Source organism: Epinephelus lanceolatus, chromosome 17, assembly GCF_041903045.1.
Source record: "Epinephelus lanceolatus isolate andai-2023 chromosome 17, ASM4190304v1, whole genome shotgun sequence".
In the NCBI taxonomy this organism is placed as follows: Eukaryota; Metazoa; Chordata; class Actinopteri; order Perciformes; family Serranidae; genus Epinephelus; species Epinephelus lanceolatus.
Window position 1 is genome coordinate 16,234,895 of NC_135750.1, and position 14,414 is coordinate 16,249,308.

Sequence of the window (14,414 nt, forward strand, 5' to 3'; positions counted from 1 at the left end):
GAACAAACACCCACGATCGATCAAGTACCACTACTATAAATGTTTTATTAACTAGGACTATAGTAACAACAGATTCGTCTTGTTTTAATCTGCATAAAATATCCATTTAAAGTTGGACATGAAATGTTAAATCATGCACTGGGCTGCTTTGTAGTTATTTCTTCTATTTTATAATTCATTATGGAGCAGATGTGGATCAGGAGGTAGAGCGGGTTGTCCACTAATCAGGGTTGGTGGTTTAATCCCCCCAATTCCTCCTGTCCACATGTCAAAGTGTCCTTGAGCTACATAAATGCAGTTAATTACTTATTCAAAAGAAATCTGCAATATCCTCCCAGGGAACTCTTGTTGTCTACTCCCCCAAAAGGCAGTCCATGCATAGATACAGGCAGCCCTGGAGATTTTAGCTCAAGGACACTTTGTTGGGTAACAAGCACATTACTTACATAATAATAAAAAAAAAATGTTCAAGGAGACAAAGACAAGGACGGAAACGATCATCTTGCGAAATCAATGCGTTTTTATTTTTTTTTTATTTTTAGGTTGATTTTTTTTAAAGACGTCTGAAACATTTGTGGTGGCATCATTGCTGCTATAGCCTCTAAAAGACCTTGAATAACCAAAGTGCTAGAATAGTTACATTTCAATGGCTTCACTCTGTTAGTAAGAATTGTACATCAAAAAATCTGCTCAGGTGAAAACACATATCAAACAAAATTGACAAAATTGATAGTTCAACCATATCAAAGGATCCTCTACCCCCTGATTGACACAGTAGTATAAGGGGATGTGGTACAGCACCCTACCTGACTTCCTTTTAACCCCTCCCCCCTCCCAAAAAAAAAGTTACATAGTTTTCATGTCCACAGCATAGACATCAGCATACTGAGCCATCGCACCAGTAGAACACCACACTTGAACTACATGGGCATCTAATGAAAACCAATACAAAGATAATTCCTAATGTAATGTAAAGTAAAATGTTTTTGCCAATGAGCTAGTGAAAACAATTCTATTTGACACTGCATATACAGACTCTCAAGCCTAAAAAGATCACACAGTTTCAGAGTTAAACACAATTTATTTAATGCTTAAATAATCGTTTTTGACCATCCAGTGTTTTTGTCATACAATATGCTATTTAGAGCTACAATCAAATAATGTCTTTATGTGTCCTTAATGTGAGTAGGTTTTTAAATTAAGGAAATACTTCACCAAAAAATCCAAAATGAAATGCCCCAGTTTTCCTTTAATACCACAGCAGCCGTTAGAAAACCAAATTGACACACTGCTAAAATGATTACAAACAGTCTAACAGTGTACAGAGACTCCTACACCTTATAGCCAATACGCACAATACAGTTATAATTTTACAGCGAGCCAGCCTACTAGCATTTACATTCAGATTATTTCGTTCTCGTAGCAGAAGCTGCCCTCCCGTTTCACATAGACAGACAAGACATCACACCCTCAAGAAGCTATAGAACTTTTTTTCATCCTCACCCCGACATGATAAATGATTTAATGGTATCCTTTTTCAATTTAAAATATAAAATTGGTGACAAATGTTAGGGCTATATGTGTACACAGATAAAGGGTTTTATTTGTCATTTGAATACAGTGTTTGCAAACTTGTAAAAATTGTACTTAAAATAATGTGAACAGCATGCATGAAAATATGAGTACTCTGAAAGGCTGCTTTTTGTAGGATTAGATCCGTTCCCACTTTGGGAATTACTGAAATTTGATTTTCTGGAAATTTCCTCTGTTAAAATCAAACCAGCTTTTTTTTCATGTACAAACATTATACCTGCTCTAATAATTAATTATACAAGAACCTGTGAAGTTACACTCAAATCTTTAAAAGTGGAACCGTTTCAATAAATTTCGAAAGCACTTGAAAAGGTAACTCTTCTCAGTGCGTTCTCAACCAGTAGCTTACCCTTTAAGAATTTTACACATTGTAATTTTATATACAGAAAAAAAGCTTTTGTGTTAGTTTAAGTTTTTAAAAAGGAAGAAAAAAAATCCCAAAACAATTTACATCCTGACAACAATGGGTTCAAGAAAAAACTATAAGGCGAGTGTTGAAGTTGGATCAGAAGTGTTCCATTAGATTTTTTGTGTTATTGTGTCTACTTCATTCTTTCCACCCACCATGTGGATTGAGCTCTTGTGCCATCTTTGGTCACAGTTGCACCTGTGTGGTTTTGTCAGTTAACGGAGTCTTTTATCGTTTTCACAACAAACGACGCTCCTCCTCAAAAAAATTAGGGAAAAAAAAAGCTCTCACAACACCAGTGGACCGATGGCACGTATTGTTTCACACAAAACAGGAAGCAGAATTCATTGTCCACCATGGTCCACCACAGTCAGAAAGTGAGAACCTCCCGGTCCTTTCGTTGACAGGAAGTGAGTTTTTCATGCTCATGCGTTAAGTCAGAAGGGTCGACTCCTCTCCCGTGAAAACCGTTTTGTTCGAAGCAGACAGTTGCAGACTGGACCCTTAAGTCCTCACACTGGAGCTCTCTAGCCCTCTGAACACTTCTTCCCAGGAAACATCTAACTTGGTTCCTGCACATCTGTAAGACACAAAGTAGAACATCACATTGAAGAACATTTAATGTTAAATGGACAGTTCACCCCCAAATTTAAAGTACATATTTTTCCTCTTACCTGTAGCGATATTTTTCAGTCTAGATTGTTTTGGTGTGAGTGGCCGAGTGTTGGAGATAAGAGCCATAGAAATGTCTGCCTTCTCTCCAGTATAATATAACTTGATAGCACTCAGCTTGTGGTGCAGCAAGTGCCGAAAAAATACATTTGAAAAACTCAACAGCAATGTCTCTTTCCAGAAATCATGACCCAGTTAGGCAGACCTTGTTGCGAGCAGTTTCATGTAGGAACTATTTTCTTTCTACCAAACTACACCCGCCAACTGTATCACCATGCAGAAGGAAGCGAGCACCAATTGCTAGCTCACCTAGCACCACTTAGGCCCCCATGAAGTGTGCCAGGCTCTGAAGCTAATTTTCATAGTGGCATCAAGTGACAGGTCTGTCACATGATGCCACTGGGCCCAAAAACATTTTCCCATAGACTTAAATTGTGAAAGAGACGTCTGTAAATCAGTGGGTTCATTTTTTTGAGCGTCAAAACCCCTGCAAAATGACTTGTTTCTCTATTGGGATTTGATCCATTCAGTCCGACGACATTTTGAAAGTCTATAAGAGCCACATGATTAAAGATTAAAGATGTGGAAGATCTGGGTAATTTTACACCCAGGAAAGCTTCATGCACCACTGGGAAACTTTCATAAGAATGAACAGGGCCCCGCCTCAAATGCTGAATCCAATTCTCTCTATATATCCATGACACCACTGAGCTAGTTTATGTTACAGCTCAGCTAAGGAGGACACCATTATTGTTTACATCTAGGCTGTCACAAGCACGAGTCTCTCATCCATGAGTAGATGCACACTTCCTTCTGCACAGCGATACGGTTGGTGGGTGTAGTTCAGTGGAAAGAAAGTAGTTCCTACATGAAACTGCTCACAACAAGGTCTGTGGATTATCTTGAGTAACTAGGTCATGATTTCTAGAAAGAAACATTGCTGTTGATCCTTTTAAATGTATTTTTTTGGCGCTTTGAGCACCACAAGCTGAGTGCCATCTGGTTACATTATATTAGGACATCTCAACACTCAAACACTCAGCAACTCACAACAAAACAATCCACATTGATGAATAGCACTATGGGTAAGAGGAAAAATATGTATTTTTAATGTGGGGGTGATTACAGTTGCCAGGATTTGTTGTGACAGGAGTAATGCTGAATGCCATACATTTCCTTATATCTACAAATGTACATTATTCTTAAGTTAAATGTATCTTTGTTTACATACTGAATTCAATTTAAAGGGTGTAAACAAAATCTCAAAAAGGCTATTGTGCTACGTGTGAAAACACTTTTTAAAGGGCAAAAAAACTGTCACGATCCACCACTCCTTTGTATGACAAAATGACAATGTGTTAACAAGACCTGATGGTCCGGGGGTTGTTATGGTGACCTCTGTTACCATAGAAACTCTTTTCCAGGCTTGCCATATTATTTCTAAGTCAGTTTTGTACAGATGGAGTGATTCACTGCAAACACAACACAAGGGTGAACAGCAGTAGGGATTAACAGTCTGGCCAGAGGGATAACAAACTCTTTTTGGATGCTACAATGCTGTTGTGAGCTGGGGATTTAGTGGACAAAAACAGGCAGCGAGGGTATCAGTGGAGCAATATAATGCTGAGGTGTGTACCGGCCATCAGCCCCGTTCCCTATTCACACACACTCAGTGAACACGGAGGGCAGAAATGTTGCCAGGGGATAACCGGGCTCAGACATCGGTCAGCCTTTTGCACTGAGTCTGTGTGACAGTGAGACAGAGCAACTATATGGGGAGGGGTACGTTAAAGAAATTGACATTTGGGAAATATTGTTATTTGGTTTCGTGCTGAGAGTTAGATGAGAATATCACTCTCATGTATGTGCAGTATATACGGCGCTGGAGCCAGCAGGTGATTAGCTTAGCATAAAGGTTAGAAATGGGGAACCAACTGGCATGGCTCCGTCCAAAGCTGAAAAACACAATTACCAGCACCGCTAAAGCTAATTAATTAACATGTTGAATCTTAGCTAATACAAACTGAATCACAAATGTGAGAAAGACTTTTCACAGTTTTTAGGTAAAGTTTTGTGCTTTAACATTCTTTATTTGGTTGTTTCTCAAATCCTCTTTTACATCAAAAAATATTTCAACCGAGGCTGATAAAGTCTTGGGCCCCAATCACACAGGAAGCGTTTTAGCAGCTGGAGGCACCCTTTTGTAATTGTTTCCCATAGTTTTTGCATTGCGACATGCCTCGTGTTTCTGCGCTCTAAGCACTTGCCATTTTTGCCAGAGTGCTCTCAACTCCTCGACTTGAAAAAACTTAAAGCAGAAAAACGCCCACGTCATCTCTTTTTTCGTCATCTTTTTTTCCCATTGTCCAATTCTGTGGATCTTCTGTGGAGGTCACGACGAGTTGTATACAGAAACTGGTGGTAGCAGTTGCTGGATACCCAGAGCTATACAGCCTGATGATAGACAGCAGGTTGTCAAAGTGCTCCCGAGTCATCCTAAATTATGCCTGTAAACGGCCATCATCAAGGTGAAGCTCCTGGACCAACTGGTGGTACTCCCCATGATCCAAACTCTTTTTAGGGTCTCATGTACCCACACAGATCTCTGTTTCCCTGTGCCCAACACACTATTTACTGACAGCTTCTCATCCTCAACCAGAGCTACAGCAAGTACCCTCTGCCTGAACATTACAGGACCAAGATACTAAAAATAAACGGTAGATTAATTTACACAGCAGGGTTAGAATAAGGAGGTGAGTCAGTGGTTGCCTGGCAATGATAAAAAGCCACAGCAAGTGTTTTTTTTTTTTTTTTTTTTTTTCCCCCCCACTAGTGGCATTTAATATTAAAAAAAGGCAGTGCAACACGCCTTGCATTTTGCAAGTTGTGTGATCAGGGCCTTATATAGCTGAACAATTCAACATGTAAATGTGTATAGAAATAAATCAAAACAAATTGAAATATTAATATATTAAGTATCAAACCCATATCAAATTAAATTAATAAAACATTAAATTAGTAAATATAAAAAATTTAAAAAAAAAACATAAAAACTGAAGGCATATAAAAATAAAAATGGGTAAGTTCATCTTACATAGACATTCATATTCAGTCCAATTTACATAGTAAAGTAAAGTACACATATTATTAATCAAACTGTTTTATCTAATTTTGAAGAAGTCACATTAGACTACTTCAGGATATAACCTGCAGCTCAGATCCTAAGTTTCCTTCGAAGATCAACATCACTATTGCCCATAACCTCCAACAGTGCTGGCCATCTTTCTATAAAAACAAATTTCTCTGTAATCTCACCATATATGTAATTTTAAATACTTGTTAGATAGAATTTATATCCAGTCAGTTTATGTAGAGGATCCTTTTCAAGCCATCACTGCAACAATTTTTTGAGAAACCACAGTTTATCCAATTGCCCAACACTTAAGTACAGCATATCCCACTGGTTGCCCGGCAACGGCACTGTGACGTCAAATCTCCGGGAAGTGACTGCACACGGCTGTTGTTCATCAAGAAACAGTTACACAGTTACAGCATGTTAACTCCCCCCAAAACCACGACATGTTGTTTTTACATTACTGTTTGTGTACGAGACACAACTTGTTAATTAGCCGTGCTGGTAGGTGGATTGTTGAACTTTGGAGAGATTTAAGCACAAAAAAAAAACAACAAAAAAAAGCCAATGAGCTTATTTGCCAAAATGGTGAATCATGTGAAGGAGAGAGTGCGGAGTGAGTGAGAGCAGCGCAGTGCAGTAAGGAGAGTTTGAATAGAGTAAAACTAAATAGAGCCAGGGCCTGAGTATAATAGAGCTGCATATATTAAAGAAGAGAACTCTCACATCGGGAAATTGCCTGAAATTGGGGCAGTGGTGTATGGCGTGAACGTAATAATATGGGAAAGAATGCAGGCTAAAGAGAATAATAAAGTACACATTCATGCTGCACAGATACATTCACACATACTACACTGATTGTGTTACAGTGAATGACAATACTGTACCTGTTAGAGCACAACCATCCCTATGAGTGCAGCTTTTTATCCCCTGATCTTCTGTCATCCTTTCGCCTGCTATTCCTCGACCCCTCTCCTTGCTAGAAAACACAAACACATACATACATGTAGTTAAGACATGCTATTCTTATCTTTAATAGTCGTAACACAACCCAACCCACAAACCTGAAAAAGAAACCTGAGAGAAAGGAGAAAGCAAAACTCCACACTCTGTAGAAACAGCAATCTGAAACTAGCAAATGTTAGTAGTAGCTTAATTGTTAGGAATATTATTAGGGACCCAAACCACACAGCAACCTGACACCTGGAAGAAGAGGAGCTGTATTGTTATGGAAAGAGTTAGAAACAAAAGAGGAAGATTGTATTTTCACAGCAGAGTCACGGCACTCATTAGTCATACTGTTGACTAATCGCTTGAACACTTTAAAACCACACAGTCAGGAGCACAGTCAGCATCCCCTTTGTTATGCAAACACAATAGACACCACACAGTGTCAGAACACAACATGCAATGATGCACTTCAAATGGCTGCATTTATGCTTTTTTTCTCTGTACTTTTGTGCAGAAGAGATATAATGAGGACAGTTTTCCCAAACCAGTTAATCCAGTGTTAATCAAATATCCACCTGCAGTGCCGCAGGAAAACATGATCAGATGTAACAGGTCCTGTTTTTGAATTCACTGCCTGACTTAAAGCTGCACTCTAATCACATGTGGTATCTATAATCAGTGCTCTTTGAGGGACTGTGTTAGTTTTGATAGGGGAGGGGGCAGTGCAATATTTTTTTAAGCACTTATTTTGGCTTGAAAGAGCGGTATGCAACTTTAAATGATTGTGTTTTGTACTAAAATCCCTCTGAACCCCAAAACCCCACTGGCGGGATAAAAAAGCATGTTTTCCTTTTTAAAAAATTCACCAAAATTACACCATTTATGAGCCCTGCGATTATCTGGCGACCTGTCCAGGGTGTACCCCGCCTCTTGCCCAGTGTCAGCTGGGATAGGCCCGACCCCCCTGCAACCCCTGAGAGGATAAGTGGTTACAGAAAATGAATGAACACCATTTATCATGGCCAGAGATTATAAAAAACAGAAATTATCGTCCTTTTTCAAGTTTCCACCGGTCCTTGAAAACATCATGAGCATCAAGAGCATGTTATTCGACATGTCTTATATAAAATATGTACAGTCACTGAAGGGGTCTCATTTAAAATTATTTGTAGCTCTAGGGAGGGTCAAGATAAAAAAAAACATCCTCTGATAAACGACAAACAGTCCCTTAGAGCTTAGATACAGTATTTCCTTCATAACCTCTTTCACCCTGATTTCCCTCTTAAATTTTCTCCTAAATCATCTTTAAAATCAGGAAAAGCATTTTTATCACATGCATGGCAATGTCGCATAATGTATTTATTCTGTATCTGCTGGTTCCAACACTTAAGTGAAGCTACTCGCAGCTCACACTGAGTGAAATTTTGTGAAATAATTTTTTTGTGTAGCATTTTATATTCATTTCTGTGCAAGTCATCATGACATATTTCCGCTAATTATTTTTTTGTTACAGCTCCACTTTGTGATTTAGGCTGTTAGAATCGTGTCTTGCCCTGTGCAGCTTTAAGTCAAACTTAAGCATTAGCTGTTAGCATTTCACCAACTATGTTCTCCTAACTGATCCAGGCATCCCATCTAAATTAGACTCTGAGAACACAGAACACAGTGAAAGCATATCCTCATGCCAACCTCGGACCCGTCTTCCTGCAGAGAGGGACTGCGCTGAGGGTCTCGGTGCCAACTGTCACCTCGTTGGGTTTCCGGTGTGGGAGTAGACACTCGGCGAATAACCTTCCTGATAACCTGCCCGAGGTGGAAGAACGTTGATAAAGGAAGACAAGATCTGATGGTGTCTGATGTTATCAAAACAACCCTGTGACAGGTTTTATTTCAGAGCTAAATGGGAAATAGAAGTCAAGTTTTACATTACTTTTCTACTGACGAGGTTACCATCACGGTCCATGTAGTGTTCCTCGGTCACAGACTCGCCTGGGATATTCCTCGCCTGTTCTCCCTGCAAGTATTTGTGGTTAGGCTCAGAAATGGCTGATAAAACATCTTTTACCACCACCAAACCAAAACAACACCCCAGGAGAGAACCTCCATGTCAGAAAGAGGCTGAGCACTACGTTAGTCTTCAACCAGCCGATGTAAACACCACTAACTGTAACGGGTTCAATAGTCATGTCCGCAAACATGACTATCACACCATCAAGGAACACACAACAACAGCTATCAGGACACCAAGCGATACCACTACAAGGCACACCAGACTGACCAGTCTAAATCACACCAAACCAAACCAAGGCTCAGCTAGCTTTTGCTCCGGGCTTTCGAGGTACCTTCAAAATGAGACGGCGTCTGAAGATTCTGGTGGTTACAGTCTGTTCTTCCTCTGAACCGGAATCTACACTAACCCGCTGTCAAGGAAGGTATTATTATAAGGTCATTACACACACACACATGAAGGGACTCAAGATGACAAAGAAGCAGATGTATAGGCAAGAGAATTAGTTAGCTGAGACATTTTGTTGATGTCGTTTATGTACTTCAACTCCATGGTGTCAATCATGAGAAACCTGGAATAAAATTCTGAAGTTCATGTTTCTTTGGCAAACCTTAAACCATAGATATAACAAAATCACAATATCGTTCTTTAGTAGCTCTACGCTGTTACAATGGTTGCTGTTTGTAACATCACCTGGACTTTTTTCTCCGACACCAGTGCTCCCTCTTCCTTTCTGCCATTTGATGATTCCGATGAGCGGTCCTGAGGTGAGTGCTTTGAGTTGCTGCCGTTCTGTCGGGACCTCCCTGATTCGCCCCTAGACGAGGAAGTGATGGAGTCACTAGAGTTCTCTTGGCTGTTGGGTAGGAAACAAAGAATTAGGATTGCAGCAGTATAACGCACTAAAAAACAGATAATCTGAAATGATTTGTGAAGAAGATGCATGAGGAAAGAAGTAAAAACAATGTTGTGATTCTGGGACTGATTCTGTTTGAAGCCTAGAGTTGTGTAATGCTTTTACCTTTCCCGCCTGTCGAGCAGGTCTGAGCTGACACTGCGGCCTGGCGTTGGTGGTTCCACATTGACGCTGGATGAATCACTGTGCCAACCTGAAAGCGAACACACTTCTTTTTCTGCCTGTTCAACCTGATCAAGAATCTCCTCAACACTGGCCTTGGTCATCTCTCCGTCCTCCTCCTCCTCTGAGCCTTCTTCTGTCTTCACCTCCTCCAAGAGGGATCCTAATGCCTCTTCTGCCATTTCTTTGTCTCTGTCTCCCTCCTCCTCGTCCTCGGACTCATTGGGCTGACGTTCCCCAAGTGCCTCAACCCAGCCCTGAGGGGAGAGGCGAGCTACGGCCTGGTCCTCGGCTGCCTGGTCCCCCTCTGATGTCTTGCAAATCTCTCTTTCACTGCCACACAATCCTTCTCCATCTTTGAACTGCAGTCGTCCATCTGTGTCATCCACCCTGTCAACCTGATGGACCTTTTCCTCACTGCCCCCATCAACTTTTTGAACCTCAGCTATTTTATCCACACTACCTTTGACAGCCTCTGCTTCTATTGTGGTGCAATCTTTTTCCACTTCATGCCCAATTTCTATCAGATTCTGTTCTGCTGTCAGATTCTGGAGATCTGTCACCTCCACCTCACAGGCTGCCCCCTTATTCCCCTCATTTATCACATCTTTCTCTTCCTCTGCAGACCCCTCCTTCTGTTCTGCCAAAATGTTATTCTCCTCTACCAGTGGAGACCTATCTTGTGTTATCATCTCACACTTCCTCTCCACATTTTTAATCAAGTCCTGCTCTACCCACTTCTCCACAAACCCACTTCCCTCTGCTAACTCCGCTGCAACCACCTCACCAACCTTCTCTATTTCCTCTGACACTTCCTGTTCACCTACTTTCAGAAATACATCATCCTGCGCCCCATTGGGGGAACTCATGTGCGCTCCTCCATTTCCCATTTGTGCTCTGTCGGGTGATGAAGGGGTTATTGATGATACTGATGAGAGTGAAGGGGAAGATGTGGAGTAAGCCATGTCGATGTCTAACTCACACATCGCAGCAGGGAGGGAGTGTGACTTGGGCTTGTGACTCAGCTCCATTTCTCGACAAGACCTGTCCTCCTCCTCGCTCAGAAGCAGCTGGTCGTTCAGAGCGATGTGGGGCTTTGTGACCTTGGGAGGAATAGGATCGGGGAGTACAAAAACTGGGACAGACAGGGCGAGCTCACAGGGTCTCGGGGGGCTCCTAGGGGGGCTGTCTGGCTCTCCGCTACCTGGCTCTATCTCCGGGCTCCAAGGCAGGGGTTGAGGCTGGGAGTCGGCCAGCAAAGGGGTGTCTGGTTCTGGGTAGTGGTGGTGCTGGTGGTGGGCAAGGGAAGGGTTGGGGGTGACGGGGAGTTCGGGCTCCAGGAAGTGGGGGCTGGAGTGCAGTGCGGCTGGGGACTGCAGCTCTGCTAGAATGCTCTGATAATCTGTAGGTGACAGGATGAGAAATGTAGAGACATACGCGCACCGAAGCATGCCACAAAGGAATATAACACACCAAAAAACACTCACTCACACACAGACACCCTAACACAGACACTGCATGACATAGACGATGGCACAGAGGCTGAAGTGTAAAGCATGTATCCAGACAACCACTAGCTGAGATGGTGATATGTCAGAAGCTATGGCAGTATGATCAACCAATTACAAACATATGCAGTAAAATGTAATAATACATGAAATACATTTTAATGTATATGTCTGAAAATGCCATATTCAACACATAAAAATAATAAATTTATATAAAAAAAGTATATTCAATTTGACAGTAATCATAAAAGCTATGCCATTTTATTAATAGTTGTTTGATTTTCTGTGAGTGTTCATTCAACAGTTGTGAGTTAAGACGTTGAAAGTGGGACACAACAGTGACGTAAGGCCATATTAATCATGTAGCTGGGGATGTGATCAGTGTGAAATATTATTTGCCAGGGTGTTCTGTTACATGCTCACATGAGACAGTTGACAGATGAGAGATGTCAGAAGAAATAGGGGAGGAGAAAGCACAAGATAAAAGACGGACTGGCTAAATGAGTAATTCTATCGTGGAAGGGTCAACGGGGGTTCGAGTTGGAGGTGGGGGGATGGAGTGGGGACAAATACACTGGCAAGTTGGACATGGAGACAGGGAGCGGAGAGGAGGAGAGGAAGGGCTGGGGCTAGGACATCGGGAGCCAGAGGGGGAGACAAGAGGGAGAGCAGACAAGGAGACAGGGGAGACGGGGCGGGAGGGGAAGGCCAGCTGGGTCGCTAAAGACTCTTTGCTTGGAGACTTGCTAGAGGGCGAGGCCCTGCCTGAGGTAGAGGAGAGGATGGGAGAAACAGGCCTGGTGGTGGGTTCAGATGGGTTAGGGGCAATAGAGGAGGGTACAGGGGTGAGGTTGTTGGGTGTGGTTGCAGTTTCAGAGGGGGCGGTATTATGAGAGGACGGGTCAGAGGTAGATCCAGATGAGGTAACAGAGGAGGTGTTTGGTTCAGCTTTTGGAGGGTTTGGGGTTGGTGTGGTGAGTTCAGGGGAGGTTGGGACAGGGGTGGGACAGGGCGGGAGAGACGCAGCTGGAAAAGTAATTGGTGACGGAGAATAAGCAGCTGGTGAGAGAGGTAAAGGTGAGGTGATGAGGGGGATCGGGGAGGTTGGATGAGGCGAGAAAGGGTACGCAGGGGACTGACGAGGGTCAGCAGGGGAGCACTGAGAGATGAGGCATGGGGGAGGAGGGGAGAGGAAGTTAAAATGAGGTGGATTAAATCGTGCTGGAGGTGCCAAGTCTTTGAGCGAAATGGAGGACTCGTAACTTGGAGAGCGGCGTGGGGGAGAGGGGCGGCAGCGAAGCACTTCAGTGGGTGTTAGGGGAGTGGGTGGGGGCGTTGGGGTTGTTGTTGGAAAGGAGGGGATGGGAGTCTGCACGATGAAGGCAGCTTGAGTGCTTCCAGGAGTTAAGGGGATAATCACGCAAACTATGGGAAAGGAATAAGGCAAAATGTTTGCAGCGGAGATAGAAAAACAAAACAAAAAGTAAATTAGAGGAAGAGGAAAAAACATAAGGATTGATTAATGTGAAACATGCTTGCACAAGAAGACAACGAATGAATAACATGACTCAAGGGTGTGTGGAGGAGGAGGCATGATATGTGAGGGATGGATGAGGAGAGGACAACACATGACTCTTAATTTGTTAAGAGCTGTTATGTGCTGTTATCAGCAGTAGATTCTGCTGTAGGGAGGTGATGGGAGGCAGGAGGAAGAGGAGGAGGAGGAGGAGGCAATCTGGTTTCACAGAGGAAGAGATTCTCTCATCTATCCAAGGAAGGCTCAGAGGAACTGGAGGAGAAGTAGGAGAACTAAACTAAACCAATAGAGAAAAGCAGACTCTACAGGGTTATGTCATCTCTACTCAAGTCAGACATAATTGAAACAACATTTAAAGCAGTACGTAGTATGCAGCATGCATTTAGAATGAGATTTTAATGATGGTAATTGCTCATTTGTGACAACTGGATACACTGATGTGATTTGTAGAGGAGCATTCACCTTTAGCAAGACGTGATTTAAATAATAATAGTGGTTAATTCAACAGAGGCCGATTCAAATCAGTATTAAAATGCTATTAAAAGCATGGCGATAATTTAATGAATTTAATGAATTAAACAGCAAGACGGATTAAAGTTTAAAGCAGAATACCGTGATCATTTCTGCGGCAAATTAACTGTAAAGCTTGGAAATCAGGAGTGCATACGTGGAACATTAGGAACCAGGTGTCCAAACAAAATCCAAATCTGACTGTAAATCAGTTTCTTTTAGAGATTTGCACCAGGACTATGCATATGTGACCCATGCATTGGCACAACAACAACAAAAAGGTAGCAGGGAGAGGTAAGAGGTCAGCTAGACAGAGCTAAACTTTACCATCAGCCTGATCCCGGAAAACAGCGTTATCATCGGCAAAACATCTTGTGCCTGAAATGTTACCATAGTCAAATATTGGGCCCTCCAGTAAAGTCACAATATCCATCCGATTGACTTTGGTCAGCACTGAAGTTAAGGCATCCGCTGTGGAAAAAAGAAGACAAAAAATTCATTGAGTCACCTGAAAAACAATGAAACAAGGTTCATAAATTTGAGCAACACTGCTGATTTCATACAGTGAGCCTGTTCCTAAAAGAAGGCATCTCTCTTGGACTTGTAAACAGATGACAGGTTAAGCCCAGTTAAGACCAAAGATTCGCTACAAGACGAGTTGAAACGTGCAGCTACTTGCAATGCACCGCTCTGCAACGTTCTACAAACCTGCCAGTACAGACCAATGCAACTAGATGAATCCGTGTATCATCTCAATGCAACAACTCTCTGTACTTCCATTCTGTTTTCAAGCTTTTCAGAATTTTCAGGTTTTGACTTGACCACTGGACTTCAACTACAAGCTGATTGGCTGCTGAAAGAGGCAACGTGCTTTACGTTCTTAAACCAGCCACAGGCGATTTGATCAGCTGAGTTGCAAGTGACACCATCAGCCGGCTTGAGTCTAGCTCAGACAGCCAGTTCACGCCACTGCAACTTTCATCTGAAACATTCTAAAATGGTTTCATCTCGTCAT

The 14,414-nt window shown here is 42.2% G+C and overlaps 1 protein-coding gene across 50 annotated transcripts in view; it reads right to left on the reverse strand.

Annotated features, from left to right (window-relative positions):
* Nucleotides 1-2,446: 2,446 nt before the first annotated feature.
* LOC117247896 (ankyrin-3-like) overlaps nt 2,447-14,414 on the reverse strand; it is a 172,376-nt gene continuing 160,408 nt past the window's right edge. For 42 of the 50 annotated variants that reach the window (XM_078160769.1, XM_078160763.1, XM_078160761.1 and 39 more), the window contains 8 exons: nt 13,727-13,870; nt 9,788-11,246; nt 9,460-9,622; nt 9,101-9,178; nt 8,689-8,772; nt 8,448-8,561; nt 6,695-6,786; nt 2,447-2,582 (listed from right to left, as the gene is read on the reverse strand). In XM_078160769.1, coding sequence (XP_078016895.1) covers nt 6,715-6,786; nt 8,448-8,561; nt 8,689-8,772; nt 9,101-9,178; nt 9,460-9,622; nt 9,788-11,246; nt 13,727-13,870 — 2,114 coding nt within the window. In that variant the 3' untranslated portion in view covers nt 2,447-2,582; nt 6,695-6,714. The remainder of the gene's footprint in view (nt 2,583-6,694; nt 6,787-8,447; nt 8,562-8,688; nt 8,773-9,100; nt 9,179-9,459; nt 9,623-9,787; nt 11,247-13,726; nt 13,871-14,414) is intronic. The other 8 variants (XM_033612545.2, XM_078160782.1, XM_078160780.1 and 5 more) reach the window with 3 other exon arrangements.